The 26,187-nt window shown below is 34.8% G+C and overlaps 1 protein-coding gene and 1 pseudogene across 2 annotated transcripts in view; one reads left to right on the top strand and one right to left on the bottom strand.

Annotated features, from left to right (window-relative positions):
- Positions 1-1,328: 1,328 nt before the first annotated feature.
- LOC100377158 (vacuolar protein sorting-associated protein 18 homolog) overlaps positions 1,329-26,187 on the bottom strand; it is a 35,485-nt gene continuing 10,626 nt past the window's right edge. For both annotated transcript variants that reach the window (XM_085501735.1, XM_085501734.1), the window contains 16 exons: positions 25,781-25,879; positions 25,047-25,212; positions 24,697-24,754; positions 22,447-22,550; positions 21,353-21,478; positions 20,630-20,765; positions 20,125-20,271; positions 19,876-19,969; positions 19,482-19,711; positions 18,706-18,846; positions 13,972-14,103; positions 12,557-12,638; positions 11,682-11,809; positions 8,089-8,328; positions 2,428-2,651; positions 1,329-1,517 (listed from right to left, as the gene is read on the bottom strand). In XM_085501735.1, the coding sequence (XP_085357861.1) occupies positions 1,454-1,517; positions 2,428-2,651; positions 8,089-8,328; positions 11,682-11,809; positions 12,557-12,638; positions 13,972-14,103; positions 18,706-18,846; positions 19,482-19,711; positions 19,876-19,969; positions 20,125-20,271; positions 20,630-20,765; positions 21,353-21,478; positions 22,447-22,550; positions 24,697-24,754; positions 25,047-25,212; positions 25,781-25,879 (2,171 nt within the window). In that variant the 3' untranslated portion in view covers positions 1,329-1,453. The remainder of the gene's footprint in view (positions 1,518-2,427; positions 2,652-8,088; positions 8,329-11,681; positions 11,810-12,556; positions 12,639-13,971; positions 14,104-18,705; positions 18,847-19,481; positions 19,712-19,875; positions 19,970-20,124; positions 20,272-20,629; positions 20,766-21,352; positions 21,479-22,446; positions 22,551-24,696; positions 24,755-25,046; positions 25,213-25,780; positions 25,880-26,187) is intronic.
- On the top strand, positions 16,352-17,538 carry LOC146740920 (uncharacterized; annotated as a pseudogene).

The following is a 26,187-nucleotide window of genomic DNA, read 5'->3' as shown; positions in this document are numbered from 1 at the left end:
ATTATTCTGACAGTCATTGCTAACTCTGATTCTGAACTTAAGTTCATTATTCTGACAGTCATTGCTAACTCTGATTCTGAACTTAAGTTCATTATTCTGACAGTCATTGCTAACTCTGATTCTGAACTTAAGTTCATTATTCTGACAGTCATTGCTAACTCTGATTCTGAACTTAAGTTCATTATTCTGACAGTCCTTGCTAACTCTGATTCTGAACTTAAGTTCATTATTGTGACAGTCATTGCTAACTCTGATTCTGAACTTAAGTTCATTATTCTGACAGTCATTGCTAACTCTGATTCTGAACTTAAGTTCATTATTCTGACAGTCATTGCTAACTCTGATTCTGAACTTAAGTTCATTATTCTGACAGTCATTGCTAACTCTGATTCTGAACTTAAGTTCATTATTCTGACAGTCATTGCTAACTCTGATTCTGAACTTAAGTTCATTATTCTGACAGTCATTGCTAACTCTGATTCTGAACTTAAGTTCATTATTCTGACAGTCATTGCTAACTCTGATTCTGAACTTAAGTTCATTATTTTGACAGTCATTGCTAACTCTGATTCTGAACTTAAGTTCATTATTCTGACAGTCATTGCTAACTCTGATTCTGAACTTAAGTTCATTATTCTGACAGTCATTGCTAACTCTGATTCTGAACTTAAATTCATTATTCTGACAGTCCTTGCTAACTCTGATTCTGAACATAAGTTCATTATTCTGACAGTCATTGCTAACTCTGATTCTGAACTTAAGTTCATTATTCTGACAGTCATTGCTAACTCTGATTCTGAACTTAAGTTCATTATTCTGACAGTCATTGCTAACTCTGATTCTGAACATAAGTTCATTATTCTGACAGTCCTTGCTAACTCTGATTCTGCACATAAGTTCATTATTCTGACAGTCATTGCTAACTCTGATTCTGAACTTAAGTTCATTATTCTGACAGTCATTGCTAACTCTGATTCTGCACATAAGTTCATTATTCTGACAGTCATTGCTAACTCTGATTCTGAACTTAAGTTCATTATTCTGACAGTCATTGCTAACTCTGATTCTGAACTTAAGTTCATTATTTTGACAGTCATTGCTAACTCTGATTCTGAACTTAAGTTCATTATTCTGACAGTCATTGCTAACTCTGATTCTGAACTTAAGTTCATTATTCTGACAGTCATTGCTAACTCTGATTCTGAACTTAAGTTCATTATTCTGACAGTCATTGCTAACTCTGATTCTGAACTTAAGTTCATTATTCTGACAGTCCTTGCTAACTCTGATTCTGAACTTAAGTTCATTATTCTGACAGTCCTTGCTAACTCTGATTCTGAACTTAAGTTCATTATTCTGACAGTCCTTGCTAACTCTGATTCTGAACTTAAGTTCATTATTCTGACAGTCCTTGCTAACTCTGATTCTGAACTTAAGTTCATTATTCTGACAGTCATTCCCAGCTCTGCATCACTTCACTGTATTCATCAGAATCCAGAAATGGCCTGTCAATGGACCTGTAACAGGGAACATAAATGTTTGAATATTTCAACATAACTATATACTCATTTGTAAAAGTTGTCTGATTTTACAGTGTAATACAAGCAAGTTACTAAAAAAATTCATTTAAGTTAAACAATCTTTGAAAGCACATAAAAATTGTGAACTCTGAATCAATTGTAATATTTTAACGTGAAGGATTCTTGGAATACTTTTATAACATTTTTATTCCTGCTCTTTTGAACCATGGATCTTTAGTACCCCTGATTCCAGCACTTTAAACCCTGAACCTTCAGTACCCTTTGATTTCTGCATTATGAACCCTGGAACTTTAGTGCCCTTTGACTTCTGCACTTTGAACCCTGGAACTTTAGTGCCCTTTGACTTCTGCACTTTGAACCCTTGGCCTTTAGTACCCCTAAACTAATCAACTCATAGAATATTTCATCAGGTTCTAAAGATACCAGTAAAGCAAGTACTGCACACAGAGAGGCAGCACCACATTACAATCACTTCCCCAGAAGATAACAAGCCTACTAATAATTGTTAAATAAGCTAGTTATGAATTGCATGACAATATTTGGTTTATTGTTCCATTGTAAAATGGTACAGCAGTTATTTGGGTTACAGCACAATATTTATATTGTGGTATAATATCTCCAACAATTGTAAATATCATTTTTTGTTGGTCACCATAGTTTTTTTGTGAACAAAATTTAATAAAAGTCAAATTCTAGTACAAATCTAAGCATAACAGATACATTTTAGATATTTTTTTTTATGAGCAGGTATCTGTCTTAAAGCAGCAATTGCCAAATACTGGCAACCATAGTTACTGCATTATTCGCAAATTCTAAACATTCAGATAAAATAGATAGACAGACAGACAGACAGACAGACAGACAGACAGACGAGTTGACCACTCACCTGATCATCATTTCTCCACAATATACACACTCGGCTGCAATTATGTCGTCAAGTTCCAATTTAACTTGATTTTTCTGATCTTGTTTTGTCAGTACATCAGAGTGAGCCACAGCTGAAGTTGGCTTGGCTGGAGAGTCTGTGTTATATGTGTATTGACCTGATGCTAACTTTCTTTGTAGCTCCTCAACTTTGTGTCGCTTTGATGCCGACAAGTTAGGCATTACCTAACAGAAAAATAGTACAATTATTATAATCATTAATATAAATAACAAACCATGCATGGCACAGTCCCCGTTAGTTATAAAATTTAAGATATATAGTTTTGTTTATAGTAATATAGCTGGAATGTCAGAAATATGATTATGATGATTGTTTAACATTAAAATGATTGACATTTGTATCTGATCATCAAATGAGTACTTGTCCACATTGAGAGATATTGCTCTGGAACAACATTAATTAAAACAAAATCAGCCATTTTGAATACATGTATATATCTATAACATGATGTATAATGAATATATAAAATTTGAACATAATCAGTCAAAGTATGTCAGAGATATGGCTCTAGAAGCCCATTCATTAAAACAAAATAGCCACCAGTCAGCCATTTTGAATACGATCTGAAAAATAAAATGACGTGCATCAGGAACTCGTAATGTCTAACGTATATACCAAGTTTGAACAAAATTCATCTGTAAACAGCCGAGAAATGCTTAATTTTGATGATTCTCAGTACAAAAATGGCTGCCATTCGGCCATTTTGAATCAGATCGCATATGTATAATGTAATGTATATGTGAAGTTTGATTGTGATTGGTCCAGGCATTTCTAAGATACAGTTACGCACGCGTGCGTAGACGCACGCACAGAGGCACTGAGGCACGGAGGACTAATAAAAATATAATTTAACTGATGAATGCTAAACCCTATATTTTTTAAGCAGGTTAAAAAGATGGCAAAATAAATGTACAGCATATGAGACTCGGGTCTTTATATATGTTTCTATCAAGGATTTATAAGAAGGGGGGCAAAGGGGGGGGGGAGATAGCTGGGTACAGGTTACAGGAAATAAAAAAGGCATTTTATGTTTTTACAGGAAATAAAATGAAAGTTCTATTTACAGTAAAAAACAGGTTTTAACACTTTATAGATAAAGGAAATTCCATTTTACATTTTTATAATATATTTGATTATTGGTGTGAATCAAAATTTGAAATTGCGTAAGAATTATGACATTCAATGTGGAAAATTCTCTATACACTTACAAAAAATAAGATCTTTATATTTGGGACGAATAAAATGGCTAAATACATTTTTCACCTTGCTCATTTACGCTTTTCATTTATTTAAATTACATTATTACGAAAATAAAAACGATTGATTACAGCTTACGGAAATACCCCCTTGCTGACCCTCTTATAGGATGAAGGTTAAAAGCAACTGGTGTGATATGCAATTTAAAGATCTCAGTATGAAGTCGAACAAACTGCGAGATGATCACGAAATTGCCAGATATTCTTGAAACATTTTGAGATATCAGAAATAATGTCTTTAAATAAAATTAGTGAGAAAAAACATATTATGATAATATTTTATAACAAGTCAAAGTACTGTTTGACAAAAACTGTTCGGTGACCCGATTTTTTTTGTTTTCATTTACAGCAACATATTCAAAAGAAAACATGGTACTATTTTAAAATCAATAACACTGACAACATCTGTTCAAATTTAACATTGCCAGAGACATATTTTTTATATTAAAGTCAGTAAGAATCAAGAAATTTAGCATTTCATTAGATTCTAAAAAACACAGAATAACAATGACTTTTCATCATTAGATCATTAAAATGCAAATTTTTTAATTAAACAATTACAGTAAAAACAATTTACAATAGCATAGCCCCCGTCAGTGAACATTCTCAAATAAGATGTGCATATTGTCTTTGAGTACTATAACAGAGTTGACAGTCTATGGTCAGAAGTGGGTCTCCCTCATCTGCATATTTTTTCAGTGGTCTGTTTAAAACAAGGGTGCTCTCATTGACAGCAGTTAGGTGTATCACAAATTATGCGAGCCCCAGTCAGAGCCGTTTAATGTTCTCATAGTGTTATACTTGGTTATCAGATACAATAATTACTTATTAGCGATGTTGACAGCTTCCCCTAGCGCAATGTATACGAATATAATTGACCTTCAGAAATGAAATTTTTCAAAACTGCTACAAATATACGCCAGTGAAATGCTGTCAAACCTAAATATATTGGAAGACCAATACATTTCAATTGTTGGGAAGGACAGCAGTCACGATGCACAGTCACAATTATTTACCTTAGTATGGCTGCAAATGTAAACATGCAAATTTGTTATTACTATAATACATTTGTATTAATTGTTGCATAAGTGTTGACAACATGTATGGTAAACAGTTTTAATGAACGTACGTTTTTAATGTTTTGGAATAGACATGAATATGCATCAAGAACAATAAGACAAAGTTTTAATTTTTTGCGAAGTGGAGAAAATGGTTCCAGGTAGCCTTTTCGGGAGGAGGCGTGCAAAAGATCTCTTTCTGGGCACTAGTCTCCAAATGACCTTTAATGAAAGCATTTATATTTGTTAGATACTTCAATAGGAAAAGTGCTTTTCAGTTTGCAATGTCCAACAGGATTTTTTATTTAAAACAAGGGGATATTTACGAGAGGACACTAGTTTCTTGTTTTTATTGTACTTTATCGTTTTATTTCTGAGGTGTGAACAACTCTTGACAGATCAGCATCTTTAAATAAGTCGCAGTAGCTTTGGTTGATTCAGGCAACAAGTAATACAGACTGTATTACACGTAAACTGAGATGGTTTCCACCATCATGCAATCTTGCATTTACAGAGTCATCTCATAAACAGTGTCAGTTTAGAAAAAAATACAAATAAATAAACTACAAAAATACACTTCTAAAAAACAAAAAGTAAAAAAAAATAAAATAATTCTAGAGCTGAAACTAATGCGAAAAGGCAGTGTCACTTCAATCACCATGACGATTGTAACGAGTCTTCAAGCTTGACAAATCTGAAATTAAAAAAAAAATGATGTAGTTATCATTTTCTCCTAAGCATGTATTCGGGAAAGTGATTTATATTTCTAAAAGTAGCAAATGATTTCAAAATAAATTTTCTGATGACAGCTCTTCCCTTTAAGAATTAGACATACAAGACTGTGTTAACATAGAATGGTCATTGAGACTGTTTTAAACACGGTTGTACATAAAAGCTTTGTGATCTGATATATTTTGTTTGTAGTATTTGGTGCATGAAGTAGTATGTGCCATATACCAAATGCAACAATTACGGTATTCGTAAAATATCTGGGTCAGAAATCGTTAGCTAACAGTCGAACAATGCCAAGCATTTACGTAAATTCAGATGTGATTGAATTTTTATCAGCTTAGGGCATCAACAAGTTTAAAATTGAGGATAGAATTGTTTATACTGAATTACTCTGAAATGATTAATTTTCACTGGGTTTAAATTTAGCTGATTTCAGGCACATTCAGTGGGTTTTAAATTCGCAGTTTTATCATTTAGATAATTTGTTCTATGCCAATTTTTACACATTCACTGGGGTTTAATTTAGCGCATTTTCCAGTCAGCGAAATAAGCAAAATTAAAGCCTCATGAATAATTAATCCATTCACAGTAACTGCCACAGACGGTGACAAATTCTGCTTCACTTACAACTCGCATATAATCCTTACCTGGTGTACACATAGCGACTGGACAGGAATCCTAGCGTGAAGATGCAATATCTGTAATCCGTTAGCTCCAAGCTGAAATCTATATGATTATTAAAATCATATTGTGCTTACATCTGGATGCATAATTATGTTCTGTGCGTGGGGGAGTTATCGGACTAAATCGGCCTTTCTCTGGGGCAAGTGGTTATGTGAAGGTATTCCAATTGTAAATCCTCATGATAGCATCCCATGAATATGTTAATCGAGGAATTACACTAATAATTAAAAATACTACCAAAATGTCTGCGGAAGTATTGTAAGACAAACAAGCAGCCTATCGGCTGAGATAGCTCCGCTGTTAGCAATGCACATTTCAATTAAAGAACTGAAGACATCATTAGAAAATGAACAATATGAATAGTATCAAAGCAATCGGACTTACAGTTTTTAACAAGAAGTCGAAAATATCACTTTTTACCAAAAATTACAAAAATATTCACCAAAATAAATTAATTAGAGAATTGAAGATATCATCACAAAATGAACAAATCTGAGAGAGTTCCACATGTAGTACCTATATATGTAATATCAAAGCAATCGGACTTACAGTTTTCAACAAGAAGTCGAAAATATCACTTTTTACCAAAAATGGCAAAAATATTCACCAAAATTAGAGAACTGAAGATATCATCACAAAATGAACAAATCTGAGAAAGGTCTACATGTAGTATCTATATATGTAATATCAAAGCAATTGAACTATTGATTTTTAACAAGAAGTCGAAAATATCACTTTTTACCAAAAATTACAAAAATATTCACCAAAATTAGAGAATTGAAGATATCATCACAAAATGAACAAATCTGAGAAAGGTCCACGTGTAGTACCTATATATGTAATATCAAAGCAATCGGACTTGCGGTTTTTAACAAGAAGTCGAAAATATCACTTTTTACCAAAAATGACAAAAATATTCACCAAAATTAGAGAATTGAAGATATCATCACGAAATGAACAAATCTGAGAGAGGTCCACATGTAGTACCTATATATGTAGTATCAAAGCAATTGGACTTGCGGTTTTTAACAAGAAGTCGAAAATATCACTTTTTACCAAAAATGACAAAAATATTCACCAAAATTAGAGAATTAAAGATATCATTACAAAATGAACAAATCTGAGAGAGGTCCACATGTAGTACCTATATATGTAATATCAAAGTAATTGCACTTGCGGTTTTTAACAAGAAGTCGAAAATATCACTTTTTACCAAAAATGACAAAAATATTCACCAAAATTAGAGAATTGAAGATATCAACATGAAATGAACAAACCTAAGAGAGGTCTACCCAAGGTACATATACACCAAGTATCAAAGCATTCAGGCTTGTAGTTTTCAAGAAGAAGTCGAAAAAGTAAAACATTGACACGGACGACGACGACGACGGACAATCACTCATATGATAAGCTCCGCTCGACAAAGTCGACAGCGGAGCTAAAAAACTTATTACAGTTTAATCACATCAAAACATAATTTTATTTTCCATATACATGTAAATATGTTCAAAGATTTGGTAAAATCTCTAAATTAATAATACTTGATGTGCATATTAAGTAAAATATGGAAACACATCTAAACTCATAGTCACATGCTGTACGTATCAAAATGGCCAACAATGGGGGAAAATAAATAAGCAAACCACTGTGATAAGGCAGCTTGCAATCTGGTAACTTAATTAACGTAACACAAAGAAAAAGTGAGTAAAAACTTACATTTATATTTATGTGTCTTTGTAAAAAATGGCCGCCAAACGAAAAGAATTGCATCATATCTAAAACTTTAATCGGTTTGCCGACAGACAGCACCAAATCAATGAGTCTTTGACAGTCTTTATTCGACAGGGGAAAAAAAAATATCGACAACTTACTTCTGCAATGAGGCAGTCGGCATGGAACATGTGTTGGCATGGATACAGATAAAACCCTCTGGTAAGTAACGGAAATGTACATGCTGAACACTTTTGCTGAGCAGTGACCACGCCAAACTTGTTCCTCATTTCTTGTATATCCGATCTGATGGCCTTAGCGCTATCTGTTGCCTCATTCATTTCCTCTTTCAATGCTTCGATATGTTCGTTGTATTCCTCTAGCGATGTGCAAATGGCATCCTACATAGCAAAGAATTCATTTTAATAAACATAAAGATGTGAGTGATTCTAAATTCTTTCCAAGAATTACTGTTCAGCATATCGTAGTTTGTCTGAGATCCCATTTTTTTATTTTTTGACTCCCATGTGCGAAGCACAAAATGGGAGTCTTTGCAGTTAGTGTGTCTGTATGTGTGTGTGTATGTGTGTATGTGTGTATGTGTGTATGTGTGTATGTGTGTATGTGTGTATGTGTGTATGTGTGTGTGTGTGTATGTGTGTGTGTGTGTATGTGTGTCCGACTGTTCCACTGCTATCTCAAGAACCATACATCGGTTTTTGATGAAACTTGGTGCATAGATGCTCTGGGCCAATGCGCAGATTTGATTAGGTTTTGGTAAAAATCCATGCTCGTTAATTACCTAATTTGCATGATAATTAGCTAATTTTTAGCTGTTCTATGACTGTTCCACTGATATCTAAAGAACCACTCATTGGATTTTGATGAAACTTGGTACATAGATGCTCTGAACTAATGCTAGGTTTTGATTAGTTTTTGGTAATAATCCGTGGATACTAATTACCTAATTTGCATAATGATTAGTCAATTTTCGGTTTTTCCACTGATATCTCAAGTACTAATCATCACATTTCAATGAAACTTGGTACATAGATGTCATACGACACTGCACAGACCTGATAGTTTTTATGGTAATATCAGTACATATTAATTACCTAATTTGCATAATTAATTAATTTTCAGCATTTGATATAAGTAGTTAGCATTACATTTCAATGAAACTTGGTACTTACATATTCAAGGACTATGCAGAGATTGATTGTATTCGATAAATATTTGTGCATATTAATCACCTAATTTGCATAATTAGTTAATTTTCAGCTTTTCCACAGGTATCTCAAGTACTAATCATCGCATTTCAATGAAACTTGGTACATAGATCCTTTAGGACTATGCAGAGACCTGATTAGTTTTAGGGTAAATAATTGTGCATATTAATTACCTAATTTGCATAATTAATTTTCAGCTTTTCTACTGATATCTAAAGTACTAATCATCACATTTCAATGAATCTAGAATTATGCAGACCCAATTAGTTTCCGGTAAATATTTGTGCATATTAATCACCTAATTTGCATAATTAACCAACTTTCACACTGATATCTCAGGTACTATACATCACATATCAATGAATGTACATGGATGCTGTAGGACAATAGACAGACCTGAATAATTGTGGGTTAAAATCGGTACATATTAATTACCTAATTTGCATAATTAACCAATTTTAAGCTTTCACACTGATATCTAAAGTACCGTAAAAACTCCAAAATTTCGACCGGTTTTAAATAATTTGTGTTCGATATGTGACGTGTTTTTATAGTCAAAATTAAGGTGCATTTTCGGACGGTCGAATTTTTCAGAATAGAAATCAGCAAATGAAAAAATGGGGATGATAGACAGTGTGCTTCATTAGTTTTTAAAAAATGCAATGTCCGTCAATTGACGTAAACTTCCTCATGTTTCACGGTAAAAGCAAAGGTCGTGGCCGAGTTGTAACTCAAAATCTAAACAAAGTCATCAATCAGTGAGTATTATGACAAGCAAAACAAAACATCAAGACGCGGAGAAGAGGTCAGCACAAAACTAACAGGTCAAAAGACAAAGCTGTCTCGCACTACCTAGAAAAACTTGCGAATGTTTGAAGTACAGGTACCCATTGGACAAAAGATGCATGGAAGTTTAGCAAACTATCTCCCCGACCCAGTGCAATGTATCCGGTTAGAATCAAAGCTCACGTGTCCCTTATTTGAGGGACCAAATTCTGCCGTAAATTCGCCCTTGGATTAAAAAATAAAATGGGATTTAAGAAAATAAAATGGGACTTTTAAGGTGTATTTTGGCGTCATTTTTCGGACATTTCAATCAATCCTGCCGGCTAAAATAGAGTCTAAGTTTTACCGTAGTCATTGACGTTTGTCTATTCAAGAGTACACGTGTATGATTTTTATCGTGACTAGCGTGAGCGGGTAAGCTTCCTTTCGAGAATGAGCTGTTATCACTGTGAACAATGTTAAATTATTCTTCAGATGACCAGTTTATTTTTTAAAAACAACTAATTTTTTTATTTAAAAAAAATCATGCCGTTTTCGCATCAAAATCCAAGCCAAAATATCGTACTACAACACCAATCTCTTCCGCATTGCGTTCAATAACATTAACATATTTAAATAAGCTATGGTAATTTGAACACGTTGGCATCATCCAGCTTTTTGATTGGTTAATTAGCGATTTGACCTATTTGACCTAAGAGAACATGGCGGATATCCTACAGCATCAAACGTTTATACGAGACCGGAATCATTCGCTTACGATGAAACTAAGTTGACTTTTATTTGTATTTCATAACCATTCAACAAATTTATTTTGTGTACATTATTATAATCACTACTGAGTACAGTAATAATCAACAATTCAGAAACGCAGCATGCCGAGATTTTTGTTTATTTAGAATATATTTTCGTTACCAATAAAATAAAAATCTCTCAGTCAGTCAGAAACCCGGATTCATGCCTTCGAGGAAGGTCCCGTTTGAACGCTCACATCGTTTTTTTTTTTCGTTTGGGGGAAAACTAAAACTGGTCGCAATTTTCGAATAAGAATGAGTCGGCAATTTTTAGTGGAGTCGAAAATTTGTAGGTAAATAAAACACAGAAACCGGCAAATAAATAGGCGGTCGAATTTTTAGAGGGGTCGAAGTTTTGGAGTTTTCACGGTACTAATTATTCCATTTCAATGAAACTTAGTATAAAGATGCTCTAGGACAATGTACAAACCTAATTAGTTTGGGGTAAAAATCTGTTCATATTAATTCCCTAATAAGCATAATAATTCATAATTTTTTGGTTCTAATCACATTTCAACTAAACTTGGAGACATAGATTTTCTGTTACATTGCGCAGACCTCATTAGTTTTACACTCAAATCTGGTCATATTAATTTTCTGATTTGCATAATTAGTTTTCAGCTAAGTAATTTCGAATTATATTTAATGTGTCTCCAATACTCTCAGCACATGGGAGTTCTTTCTAAGCTTTCTTTGATTTAAAAAATATTACACTTTTTTTGTATAGGAAAAAGCGATCTATTCACAAAAGATCTGAAATTTTCAAAAACTTTCAGGAAACCGTATTGATCAAGTTTTAATACAATTGAAACATGTTTACATATTACAATCTTTCGAAATACAAAAAAAAATATTATAATTTAGTCTCAGAAACTGTCATTGCAATATTGGTTTTTCTACATTATTTAGCGTCTAAACAATACCTTAAACAAAATATTATCTACTCACTTTGAAATGATCTATAGTTACAAAATCAGGAAAAAATGGCAAAATGTCTTCAATTTTCAACAAATCACACTCATGTAGGAACTCCATTGCTCGTTTGATGTCTTTTTCCTCTTCGACAACATGACGAGCTATTGGTGAAACAAAAGTCAATTTTTGTACGTCATCTTTCACAAAATAAACTTTTTTTGAAAAAAAAAATTGACCAAGACTTGCATGCAAAGCGAAATAATGTTCATTTGCTGCAAAATTAACAAGAAATATGGAAATAAGCAAAATACAGCACCAAAACTTGGTGGGAAAATACATGCTGCTCAAAACGGTAAATAATAAACTTTACATGTACAGGAAGTTAAATATCATCACCAGACATTTTTATAATTAGACAATTTATAGGGGGATTCAGTGCTGTTTGCCGAAATTGTCATTGATACACTAAATTACTTCTAAAACTTACATCTTGCATATTTATGATGTAGGCATGTGATATAGTAAGCATGTGGCATAACTGCTAAGATTAACATGCAGAACTCATAAACATGTAAGGAGTATACATGATGCATAATGCTTATTTTTAGTGATATAAGCAGGTTACATGCCTATCACATATTTAGTACATGCTTATTAAGCATGTGAGTTTGCCGTCTTAATAAATTGTTTCTCACAATTAATGTAGCTTACAATATGGTCGCAAGGCCTAAGCTAAGCTTAGTGGTCGTGGGAAACATGAATTCATTTCTATTTTCTGATTGTTAAAAGTTGGGTGTAACTAATACATCATAATTATTTGGTAGTTGACATGGTTACTTGATTATTTTCTCATCAACTGGCAAAGTGAGTTCAAACAATTAAGTTTGATATCTAATCATAAATCTCACCTATTCGTAGCCACAACTTTTTTCTCAATTCTTCATCATCCTCTGGTCTGTCAGCATTCAATTTGGCCAAGTCTACATCAACCTAAAAAATCAAAATTAGAAATTACTTTTCATAAATTAGATTTAATTTTACACCTCCGTATTATATATATACATAATTACAAACTATGATGAATATATATTCATTACTGTAAGATTTTACCAGACACCCATGTGTTAACATATATTATATTATCCTTTTCACCACCAGACTTTCTCGTTCAAATTGTTCTGCATTTTTTTCTAATATTCTTAAATATTTCTAGAAACGAACCCTAATTTTGGAGCCAACAGACAAAATTTGAGTCAATTTTCAGTTTTTACTCAAAAAACTTGGCTATTTTTGTCCTGATCTTCTGAAGGACAGTGCAGACTATAAAGGGGACTATTTTTTGAATTTGTGATGAAAAGAAGGAACTGGGGATGAAACCTATATTTGCATGATTGTGATTAATGACAAGTATCGGTAATTTTAATTGTACACTGCACTATATTTAGCTACTCACAGAAAATAAACAATCCTTTGCTCTATTGTTCATGTATACCAATAAACTCACCAAACTGTTGTAACATTTCAGAGAAATTCTTTTTCAAAATATGGGTTAACATATTAGGTACAAACAGCCATGAATAAAGCTGATCCTAGGAAGAGCCAACCCAAAACAGGGACAAAATAAGGTACATGTACCACCAGATTTATACCATTTCACTCCATGAACACACTGACTATCATTATACCAGATACTGTGAAACTGCATGTGACAATATGCCAATCAATTCTATGAAACCATGACCCAAATGTTGTGCTAAAATTTACCAAAAATTGAAAAAAAAAATTTAAATTCAGAACAAATCAATGTAAACCAACAACCCACAATCTGATGTTGAAAGCTACCTGTGTACTGTTTCGATATCAATGTACAACAACATAGTTACAGACATGGATTAGTCTAAAATCTCCTTTTTTGAGCTACACATATAAATTAAATAATAACACATGTTTGTGAGGGCAATATCACCATTTATTGCCTGCCCAAGTGATGCCAGTTATGGTCATAATATGGTCATGGTAACAGTCCTGTCACATTCACTGTCTATTTCGGATGGCTAAAGTTCCTTCAAAACCTTAAAAGCAACCCCCGAAAGCAAAAGCGACAGCCACCAGCAGGACAGCAGCAGTACAGGGAATGACAATTTGTTATGCGCAGTATCGTTTCGCAGTAGTTTCAGACGTCATACACATGATACACCATGTAATATCCACTTGGCGGGCAAAATACAATATTCAATTTTATTAAATCAAATGTGACTGAGTCTCAACCAATCACAGCATAACAAAGATAAAGATAGAGAAACTGATAAAGACAAAGACATACCTTCAGAGCGAGGTCAACAGCTTCCTCATACAGACCCATAGTTGTATATATATGAACACATGCCCTCTCAATAGTATGTTCTGAACATAGTCTCAGAGCATATTTCAAATCATAATGTACCATATCTGGATTCTATGAATAGATATCAATGTGAAATTAATTAACTTTGAAGATTTAATAATTTGACTATTTTTATATTCAATTTATTTTATTATCTAAAAATATATTTGTGTTAACCTTTTTGAATTAGTGGCTCACAATTTAAATAAATAATAGCTGCATATGTTAAATATCAAATGTGGCATTACATTTGTAGTACATAAAAAAAATTGAATCAAGTGTATATAAAATATTCACTTTTTGAGTGCCATAATTTTTCCAGGCAAAATCTTGGTTCAACATTTTGCCTATTTTTTCATTTTTTTTTTCATTTTCTGAATATTGTTTTGATTGTTTTGGACCAAACGAACATAACTTTCTAATAGTTACAAAAATCTGGTGAAAAATCTGTCAAAATGTAACATTTTATTTTGTGAATGGGAATGAAAATTGACTTTGACACTATTAAAGAGAAAAAAGATAATATGATAAAAAAAAATAAAAAAATGTAAAGAAAAACCGGTGTTTAAAGTTTAGTTTTGACTGGACTACAAGGCACTGATGAGAAAATATAATGTTGGAAACAAATTTATACAAGCAGCCTCTCGGCTGAGATAACTCCGCTGTGTACAATGCTCATTTCAATTATAGAACAGAAGATATCATTAGAAAATAAACAATATGCATAGTATCAATGCAATGGGACTTGCTGTTTTCAACAAAAATTCAAAAATACCATTTTTCACCATAAATGATTGTGGTTTTTAACAAGAAGAAAATATAACTTTTTACCAAAAATGACAAAAATATTCACCAAAATTACTGTAGATAATTAAAGATATCATTACAAAATGAACAAATCTGAGAGAGGTCAACATGTAGTACCTATATATATATGTAAAATCAAAGCAATTGGACTCGTTTTTAACAAGGCTACACTCAAACTGACGGTCACCGTCACATAGTCGTGGGCGATGAGGCTTATACTTTGAAACCGATTCAAGACAGCAGGTTAACTCGCGCTTTGACAATTCAAGAATTCATTCTTGCATTTTCGATTTATAAAAATGTTATCTGCGATGTTTATGCAGATCGCCGTATCGAACTTGACATTTACCAACGAGACATTATTGATATGTCTAGAGGTTTTAAAGGACTGGCGTTTTATGAATACCATCGTGCATTCTCGGCAAGGGCTGCTGCGCTGCTTTTGAACCACAATGTGAAACTCGATTGGTCACGTCGAGACACTACTTTGTTCACCTCTATTTTCGCGGGTATTCAGGCAAATACGTGTAATATTTGTAACAGCGTGACTCATACTACGGAGGCTTGTCTTCAGTTGTCTTCTACAGGCAAAAAAACCAAACTTTAACGGCAACAATGCACAGCCTTCCCAAACTCATGACAGGAATGGAAGAAAGCGAGTTTCATATCAAGGAAAAGAGATTTGCAACAATTTTAATTCTTTGACTGGTTGTCCTTACGTACATGTGTGCCTCGTTTACCATTCTTCTGACCACAATGCAACACACAGAAGCCTGACTGCCTACATCTGTGTCTACACCTATAAATGTCGATATTCTTGCCCAAGAATTATTATCTCACCCAGATCAGTCTTTTGTGGAATACCTCATTAGTGGCTTAAAAGATGGTTTTGATACAGGAATCAGGGACCCACCAAAAACCTCATTTATATATCTCAACCTTCTTTCTGCACGCAGTCAGCCTGAAGTTGTTTCCAAACATCTTGCATCAGAAGTCAAGAAAGGCTACCTAATGGGACCTTTTTACACGCCACCATTTGCGGTACCGGTATATCGTTGTAGCCCAATTGGTGTCGTGGGAAAAAAAATACTCAAACAAACAACGATTAATTGTTGACCTTTTATCACCACGTGACAATATTGATACACCAAGCATCAATGATTTAATTGATAAAGATGATTTTTCATTGTCATATGTTAAAATCGACGATGCCATTTCTGCTATTCAAAGGAAAGGGAAAGGTGCATGGCTATGTAAAACCGATATTGTGGATGCATTCAAACTGATTCCTATCAACCCTTCACTTTGGCACCTTTATGGAATTTCTTGGGGAAAAAATTTCTACTTCTTTGTTCGTCTTCCCTTTGGATCACGTTCTAGCCCCAAGATCTTCGACAACCTTTCTTCTGCTATATGCTGGATTGTGCATAACAACTATCATATTGACACTATCTTCCATCTCTTAGATGATTTCCTCACAGTTGATGCACCTACCTTTGACGCAGACCGCACCATGGCTGTCTTGACACTTATATTTCGTCGCCTAGGGGTCTTTTTAGCACCACACAAGACAGTCGGTCCATCAACAGTCCTTGAATATCTTGGTATCACTCTGGATACTGTTAAAAGGCAAGCTCGCTTACCCAAGGATAAACTTGTTCATATTCGCGAATTGCTCGATACCTTTCTCACTCGCAAAACCTGTACCAAGCATGAACTTTTGAGTCTCCTTGGCCACCTTAATTTTGCTTGTCGAGTTATCATACCAGGACATACTTTCATTTCTCGCCTAATCAAATTGTCAAAAGGGGTCAAAAAATAACACCACCATGTCACAATATCATCTGAGAGTAAACAAGATATCTTGATGTGGCGCAGTTTCCTCTCTGAATGGAACGGGGTTTCCATGTTTCTTGAGGCCAATTTGACACCAGCAACAGGCTTGCAACTATATACGGACGCCAGTGGCATCGGTCATGGTGGTTTTTTCCGCAGCCTTTGGTTTCATGAACGCTGGTCCCCAGAGCTAACACTTGACGACCCCAAACTATCAATTGCATTTCAAGAACTCTACCCAATCGTCGTTGCCTCTATTTTGTGGGGCCACTACTGGTGTCGTAAATGAATTTTGTTCAATTGCGACAACATGGCAACAGTGCACATCATCAACAAGGGTCGATCAAAATCACCAGCCATCATGAAACTTATGCGACGCCTCGTTATCACTGCAGCTTCATTCGATTTTATGTTTCATGCAGAGCATATTCCAGGAAAAATTAATACGATTGCTGATTCTCTTTCTCGTTTCCAGGCCCAACGATTTCGAGAGGCAGCCCCAACAGCCAGTGCAACTCCATGCCAAATTCCCTCCGTGGTAATGTTCGGCTAAATCAAGCAGTGGCGGCTTGTCAACATGCATCACTCAGCACAAGGACTTTCGGAACATATTCTACTGGAGTATGTACATGGTTCCGATTCACTGCCATGTTTGGCATCCAGGGTCGGTCCACCACACACCCACCAATTTCCGAGGACATTCTGATCTACTTTGTCGCTCACTGTGTGACATTTCTCCACCTCAAATTCATGACAATCAAAGTCTACCTGGCGGGAATCAGAAATCACTATATTGTGGGAGGCCTCCCTCTCATCATCCACCTGGGCTGCACAGCTCCTTTCCCACTTAGATTTACAGCGTAGGTCGAGAGTACAGCGTATTCCTCCCTACAAACATTCCCTTCACTGTGTACATGCTCTTAACTTGACCGCAGTCCATTCCCATCATTCACCTGGGTTGCACAGCTGCCTGGCACCCAGGACCCCAACTCCCCCAGGTCGCCATTTACATGTCCCCTGGGCCGAGTGTTCCTTCCTCTTTTCCCACTTACATTGACAGCGTAGGTCGAGAGTACAGCGTATTCCTCCCTACAAACATTCCCCTGTCACCATGTTCATGCTCTTAACTGGATCGCAGTCCATTCCCATCATCCACCTGGGTTGCACAGCTGCCTGGCACCATTTTCATGGCCACCCCCCAAATTTTCGGCTCTTGCAGGAAATCCTTGACCTTGTGTGACCCTGGTCCTGCGTGACCTTGGTACCCACCGATCAAAGGAGCCCCCTGCCCAACCTTTTTTACAGTCTTGTATTTTTTATAGTTTTGTATTTTGTAGTTAGTGCAAATTTTATTCAGTTTTCTGTTTGCAATAAAATATGTGTTTTTTACTCTACTTTTGTTGTGGTGTGCATTTACAAACAAGAAGTCGAAAATATCACTTTTTACCAAAAATTACAAAAATATTCACCAAAATTAGAGAATTAAAGATATCATTACAAAATGAACAAATCTGAGAGAGGTCCACATGTAGTACCTATATATGTAATATCAAAGCAATTGGACATGTGGTTTTTAACAAGAAGTTGAAAATATCACTTTTTACCAAAAATGACAAAAATATTCACCAAAATTAGAGAATTGACGATATCATTACAAAATGAACAAATTTGAGAGTGGTCCACATGTAGTACCTATATATGTAATATCAAAGCAATTGGACTTGTGGTTTTTAACAAGAAGTCGAAAATATCACTTTTTACCAAAAATGACAAAAATATTCACCAAAATTAGAGAATTAAAGATATCATTACAAAATGAACAAATCTGAGAGAGGTCCACATGTAGTACCTATATATGTAATATCAAAGCAATTGGAGTAAAACATTGACACGGACGACGGACGCCAGACGGCCACAAACAATCACTCATATGATAAGCTCCGCTAAGTCGACAGCGGAGCTAATAAAAAATTGTTTTATAAAGGATGGATTGAGTACACTAACAGTGCAAATATGAATACATGTACTTACATTGCCTTGAAACATAAGATATTTCATGAGTTGATCTTTTTGGTATTTCGCATACAGTGAAAGCAGATAGTTATGTATAGCTTCATCCTCAATGCTAAGTGTATGCACACAGAATTCTAAATATCTAATTGCTTCATGGATCTAAAAAACAAAACAAATAACATAAAATTACAATATCGACTAACCACGGGAGAATAAAAACTCATTTTCAAATTTTCTTCAAGATCTCAGGGAGAGCAAAAAAGCCATGACTGTTTTGTTTTTCTCTCAAATAGTGTTCCATTGTTTACTGCCATAAACGATGAAATGATTTTGAGGAATTCTGAACACAAAAATACGTACAATTTGGCCATCTTGAATCAGATATTAAGCAAATGAATGAGTATGAACAAAAATCTTGAATCGGATCATGAACGTGCAAATGTTGCCCAAGATGAATTAATGAAGTTTGAATGTGATTGGATGAAGCATGTGTGAGATTCAGGTGGAGACGCATAGATATATGAATAAAGGTCAAACAAAAGTCCTATTTTGGGACTGTGTTCGAACGGGGACAAAAAATCATGTTTTTTAATGCAAAAATTTGATTGATATACCAGGAATAAATCAATGGCTCATCTGACCAATCAAAATCCTGGTTTTGAACATGTGACATTACAATACAAAATGTTGAATGCCACAAAAGATAAGTGAATTTCACAGTCAAGGGTAGAATGATCAGCTTGCAAGCAAAAAATGCTCTACACCATATTTTCATCTCAGCGACCCATACTTACTTTATTTGTATCTCTATTTTCATCGTAATGTACAAGCGCTGGTATGAGTCTTTTTGGTGCCAATCTCCGTCCCTGACTGATCCATGCGTCTACAGTCTCCCTCGGAATATGCTGCATTAATATCGGTGAAAATTTATAATACAGTTCCATCTGAGTTTGGTCTTTTAACACGTCTAGTGCAGAAATGTAATCATCATGCTGTATGTGGTGACTGATAACTCTCTCAAAATCTGGAAAGTTTAGAGATAAACTTTAATTTGGATCTTGCATTACCATGGTGATAAAAGCAATGCTAATTAAAATGTCATTGAAGTAGAAACACCTTATCTAGTTTAAGATCTAAAGATATCTCATTACCGCAAAAAGAAAAGAAGGGAAACCTTTTTGGCCTTACCTTCCATGAGAACAGCAAAAAAAACTAAATCCTCAACATCACCATGGCTTGCTATTAAATCATAAGCAGTAGCTGTGTGGTGCTTCAGACAATCCTATAAAGAATTTCAAACAATATTTCACACTTTATTGTATTCTGCTATATCAGGACACGACTTATGGGAGAAGTGTTATGCAGAAACACAAGTAAAAGTTAATCCGTTACCATGGTAACATGCTAATATAGATTTAAATTAAAAATTAGTCTTACGATCACTCTTGAATGAGCCAGAAATTTTTGGAACTCTTCTTGCAAGATGAGGTAACTATTGGAGTCACCTTGGTCTTTGTAAGTTCCAAGTTGATTTAAATATAGTTCTATTAACCAGGTAGTAATCATTGTCATCTGGGTCTTTTCCTGTTAAGAAATAAAATAAAAAGTTTGTGATTGCAATGAATCAATTTATAAAGCAAACTTATTTCTAGAAAGATAGTGATTCGCAATTTTTGAAACATAAACCAAGGGCAAAAGGAGTATTTATAAACACCTTTCACGATCGCCAAAAGTAGTTTACTCGTCCACACCCTATTCACGATAGTCTCAATAGTGTTCACTATGCACTGTGAAATTTATATGAGCTATCTCGTAAAAGTTCAAACTGAACAGCTCTAGCCAGTGCAACCACACACACTTCAACAAGAGAACTCTTGCCATACTGATCGGAATTTTTATGCAATGTATAATTATTATATATAAATAATATCTCAAAACTTACGTGATTATGCAGCCCATTGAGTTTCTTTAAAAGAAAGGTTTTCAAAGCATCTTTACGATCAACTTGGATAAACTTCAGCGCCACTTCTTCAAAAGATCTTTCAGTCAATGCATAAAACACTGCGCTTTTTTCATAACTAAGGAAATGAAAATCACCTTGGTAACATAAATACTGAGAGGATTAGGTTTCAAATTGTCAGTCCTTAATGATGTAATTCTTATAAAAAAATACTGTGTGTAAAATAAATTTTATCATTTTGTTTATTTTATGTACAAATTTCATTTACCAATTATTGTGTACTACTCATGTAATCCAATAATCTTTGAGAGCTAGATATTTTTCCCGCCAAAATTTAGTGTTTTCACATTTTGTAATTTTTAATTTCATCATCATTTTGGACCATAAAGACAGTTTCAGATATTGCTTTTAGTATCCAACCAAAAGATTTGTCCTTTTTTATCAACATTTCAAGTGGAGAGGAGCAGACTACAACATCATGTTGTAGATGGCGCCTAAAGTTGACAATGACACTCAAAAAGTTAAAAACAAATATGGAAATGTTTTGAGAACGGTAGAAAGCTTTTGAATTGTATTCCAAAATTGTCCCTTATATAATCATACATTTCACAGCATTAAATAAATCACACAGTATTTCTAAAACCATCGATAAACTTAAAACTATCATGTCAGAATCCATGGGAGAGTGACGTAAGCTACTTTTACCTTTTCTCTCGAAAAAAATGTTCAGCTTGCTTAGTCAGCACTTTATCCATGTTAGCTGGGTTTTCTTTGGAATACTCCTTTGCCCTCTCAAAGTCTCCTTTGTCCAAATACATCTGCCAAACATCTCTGTAAAAACAGAAATATTAATATACATTCAGCATCATGCACAATACACAATTTCACAAACAGTCGTATCTGCGTTTGTTCAAAACATATTTGCACTCACTCTGATGTTCAAAATTTTCTCTATTTGTAAACGATGTCAGTATCATTGAACACTTTCCTTTATTTACATCAAATGATGTGAGACAGATTGGAAATCCTGTCTAACAGGCATGACTCTGTGAAACGTTTTTTTTTGTTGTTGGCATTTCGGGAAATTACTGCGTGTGACTCTATAAGTTACCATTGAAAGGAACAATTCAACGTATACATGTAGCAATATGCATGGGTTGATATGACTGCTGTACTACCTTTAGGCATTTTGCAGTATTTTTACGATAACATTTTTTGTAGGACGTAACAATTTTGGAGAGGAAAATTCAATACAATAATGTTTGTTTTGTACAATTATGTTAGTAGAATGTTCTTGTCATATTACACCAATAGTAGTTTATATGGTTGTTGCTATGGCAATTGCTATGCGGTTACAAATTTCAAAGATGTCCATCCACAAACCAAATACTATAGCAATCAAACTAATAGGTTTTAAGAAGTAAATATTATAATTTTACTTTTACATATTAGGTAAATTATCATTATTGCCTTGCCCTTTAAAAATGTAGCATTGGGGGGCATGAAATGAACACAGGCTGAGTTCTGATACACAATAAAAAGCATTCTGGTGAGATTTCTCTCTAACATAACACATTAAACTATTCCCAGGAAAACACTCAATAAACTAACCAATAAGGTTTTGAGTATAAACAAAGGACCACTTCTAGGTTGACTGCTTCAAGAATGGGAAAAGAACAACATTTTGTTATAAAAAAATGCACAATTCATTTCCCAACTGTTTTTTTTATCAAGGATGTTCTTCCACTAGAGGGCGCTATGGCAGTTAATTAAATCACTTGTCATTCATAGAATCTTACCTTGCCTCTCGCACCACTTTATACTTGAATACCGATTGGTCGGTATACGCCCAAATTGTTCCTTTTACTGAATCCTTCACTAAACCAAGTAATTTACCAAATTTCTGAAAAAAATATCCAATTAATAGCAATATTATTGAAAATATTAATTTGTTATATACTTGAAAATTTAATTACATTTAATTTATGATTCTGTAAAAACAAGTCATTGTCAATGACACGTCCCCGTTCCGTTCATATTTGAGTGACATATACATTCAAAGCAGATCATGACCGAAATGCACCTGCATATGTACAACACATTGTGCTAAATCTGAACAAAATCCATCCATGCATGACTGAGATCCGGTTCTGGAATTGTGAAAATACGTGATTTTGATGCATTTTCGGCCTTAAAATGGCCATCATTTCGCTATTGTTAAGCAGATCATGAAACAAAGGCACATATCTATTTGTGACATGATGTACCATGTGTGTGTGAAGTTTGAACTTGATCAATCCAGACATGTCTTGGATACGGATCCAGAACTGAATTCTTTAACAAAATGGCCGCCAGTCGGCCATTTCGAACTTGATCCGAAAAAAAAAAAGACGTGCATCAAGGTCCTATTATGTTTAATGTATGTACCAAATTTGAACAAAATCCATCCATGCATAACTGAGATACGGGTCCGGAATGGTGAAAATGTGCGATTTCAATGCATTTTCGGCCTTAAAGCGGCCGCCATTTGGCTATCGTTAATGAGATCATGATACAAATGCACATACATATTTGTGACATGATGTACCTTGTGTGTGTGAAGTTTGAACTCGATCAATCCAAGCATGTCTCGGATACGGATCCAGAACTGAATTCTTTAAAACAAAATGGCCGCCAGTCGGCTATTTCGAACTTGATCCGAAAAAAAAAATGACGTGCATCAAGGTCCTATTATGTTTAATGTATGTACCAAGTTTGAATGAAATCCGTCCATGCATAACTGAGATCCGGGTCAGGAATGGTGAAAATGTGCGATTTCAATGCAGTTTCGGCCTTAAAGCGGCCGCCATTTGGCTATCGTTAATGAGATCATGAAACAAATACACATACATATTTGTGACATGATGTACCTTGTGTGTGTGAAGTTTGAACTTGATCAATCCAGACATGTCTCGGATACGGATCCAGAACTGAATTCTTTAAAACAAAATGGCCGCCAGTCGGCTATTTCGAACTTGATCCGAAAAAAAAAATGACGTGCATCAAGGTCCTATTATGTTTAATGTATGTACCAAATTTGAATGAAATCCGTCCATGCATAACTGAGATCCGGGTCCGGAATGGTGAAAATGTGCGATTTCAATGCATTTTCGGCCTTAAAGCGGCCGCCATTTGGCTATCGTTAATGAGATCATGAAACAAATGCACATACATATTTGTGACATGATGTACCTTGTGTGTGTGAAGTTTGAACTCGATCAATCCAAGCATGTCTCAGATACGGATCCAGAACTGAATTCTTTAAAACAAAATGGCCGCCAGTCGGCCATTTCGAACCCGATCCAAAAAAAAAAATGACGTGCATCAAGGTCCTATTATGTTTAATGTATGTACCAAATTTGAACAAAATCCGTCCATGCATAACTGAGATCCGGGTCCGGAATGGTGAAAATGTGCGATTTTGATGCATTTTCGGCCTTAAAATGGCCGCTATTCGGCTATCGTTAATCGGATCATGAAAAAAATGCATGTGCATATGTCCCATATAATGTGTGATGTATGAGTGAAGTTTGAACTCAATCGGTCCATGCATGTTCGAGATACAGGTGATCACGGACGCACGGACGCACGGAAGCACGGACGCACGGACGCACGGACGCACACAGGGCAAAACATAAGTCCCCGTTTTCGGACTGCGTCCGAACGGGGACTAATAAAAGTGGATCAGTGGGCAGTGATAGACATCAAATACCAACATTTATTAATACAATAAATCCACTTAAATGATAGCTGAGATAAAACCAGCATGAATTACTGTGCCAAGTTCAGCTCTGATAAACCCTTGTCACTTGACCGTCTAAATGAGAATCCTGTATAAAGAAACGTGCTGATTCATCTCAGCTCTAAACAAACCAGACCAAACATCAGACCATGATCTGCCACATTCGTATAAACACACTGTACAAACCTACTGTTAATTGTTAGGGGGCGCAATAGTTTAGTTCCAATAAAATTCTTCCACGTAAACCTAGCAATTTAAAAAAGCTCACTTTTGAGTAGATGTCCTCATATATTAGCTGCTCATTTAGAACGCACATTGCTTTCAACCTGAAATAAAACAATACTATCAATAGTCTGGATTGTGAAACCAATATTTTTTGGATGTGATATGCATTTTCGATCGGTCTTGTATGACGTCACACTGTCGGGATATTCGCTGAATGCCACAGGGAAATACCGTATCAATTCTTGTACCCAGAAATGAATGTCGAAGTTTTACAGCAGTGAGAGCTCCACTGGGTTCTTTAAACAGGTATTACCGGTATGAAATTCAGCTTTATTGATATCCACTGAGGCATGCAATGAAACAGTGATACAACCAATACTGCTTTATACCTACCTATCTGGGAATAACAGTAGTATATGGAACTCAGTAACAACCATAGATTTAGGCGGTATGAATTTTTCTCCTTCCTCTAGTGGATATTGTAACAGCCGACTTTCTGATGTGACGTTCTCTCTTGTTTGACCGCTGTAATCCATGTTACCATAATACACACCGGGTCCTTACATGTACAGAAGAACACAAGTTGATTTTAGCACATGGGAAGTGGTTACAATATGCACAATCGGAAATGCTACGCAAAATGTATAAGCCTGAATAACAATTATGCACGACCCCTAAAGGTCACACATGCTGGAACTTTTCTGAGATTGTTGTCCTATAACATCCATGATTTCTAATATTATATCTACATTTCTGTGATGTTAAATGCTCAATGACAGCTGTTTGCATTTTGGGGAAAATAATCAAGAATTCTCACTGACATTGAATTTGTCCCGCCAGAAATTACCAGAACGTGTGACTATTAAGGGTTCATCACAGGACCTATAAAGATACGTAGCAAGTAATCCTTTGTCCAGTGACGCACATTTTTTTCTCCTGATGAATGTGAGTACACACAAATAACTAAAATACCCCGGTAAATATTTCTATGAAGTAGGATTGCTTTTATTTAAATTATTTTAATCATGTTCTGACTAATGTTAAGCTTTCACACACATACAGTATTTATAAGAAGCATTGTTACACTATATCATCTCAAAGTATTACTCCACACATGGCATCCTTACCTGTCATCCACGCAAAGCTCTGCGGTGACGCCCGATGTTTCAAAGAGTACAATTTTAACTCACTGTATCCAAAGTTACCAGGCAGTTCCAAAAAGCTAGCTGAAACAACAAAAACATATACAGTATTAATCCGAGTACACTTTCATCTATTTTCAGTGTTAAAGGGGTCCATCATGAAACAAATAAAACATATACTATATTAATCTGAGTACACCTTCATCCCATTTTCAGGAATGGGGCCATCATTTGCAGGAAATGAATAAAGCAATATATGGGCCCCTACTGCAAACTGTATAGACACAACAATATTGCAGCAACTACATGTAACTTTTATTACAATTAGCTAAAATTGAGATGTAGTTTCACAATATGGCGTAATAAAGTTATTATTATTATTATTATGTAAT

The sequence above is a fragment of the Saccoglossus kowalevskii genome, chromosome 7 (genome assembly GCF_978046115.1).
Source record: "Saccoglossus kowalevskii chromosome 7, keSacKowa6.1, whole genome shotgun sequence".
Lineage (NCBI taxonomy): Eukaryota > Metazoa > Hemichordata > Enteropneusta > Harrimaniidae > Saccoglossus > Saccoglossus kowalevskii.
This window is presented reverse-complemented; position numbering and strand designations above follow the sequence as displayed.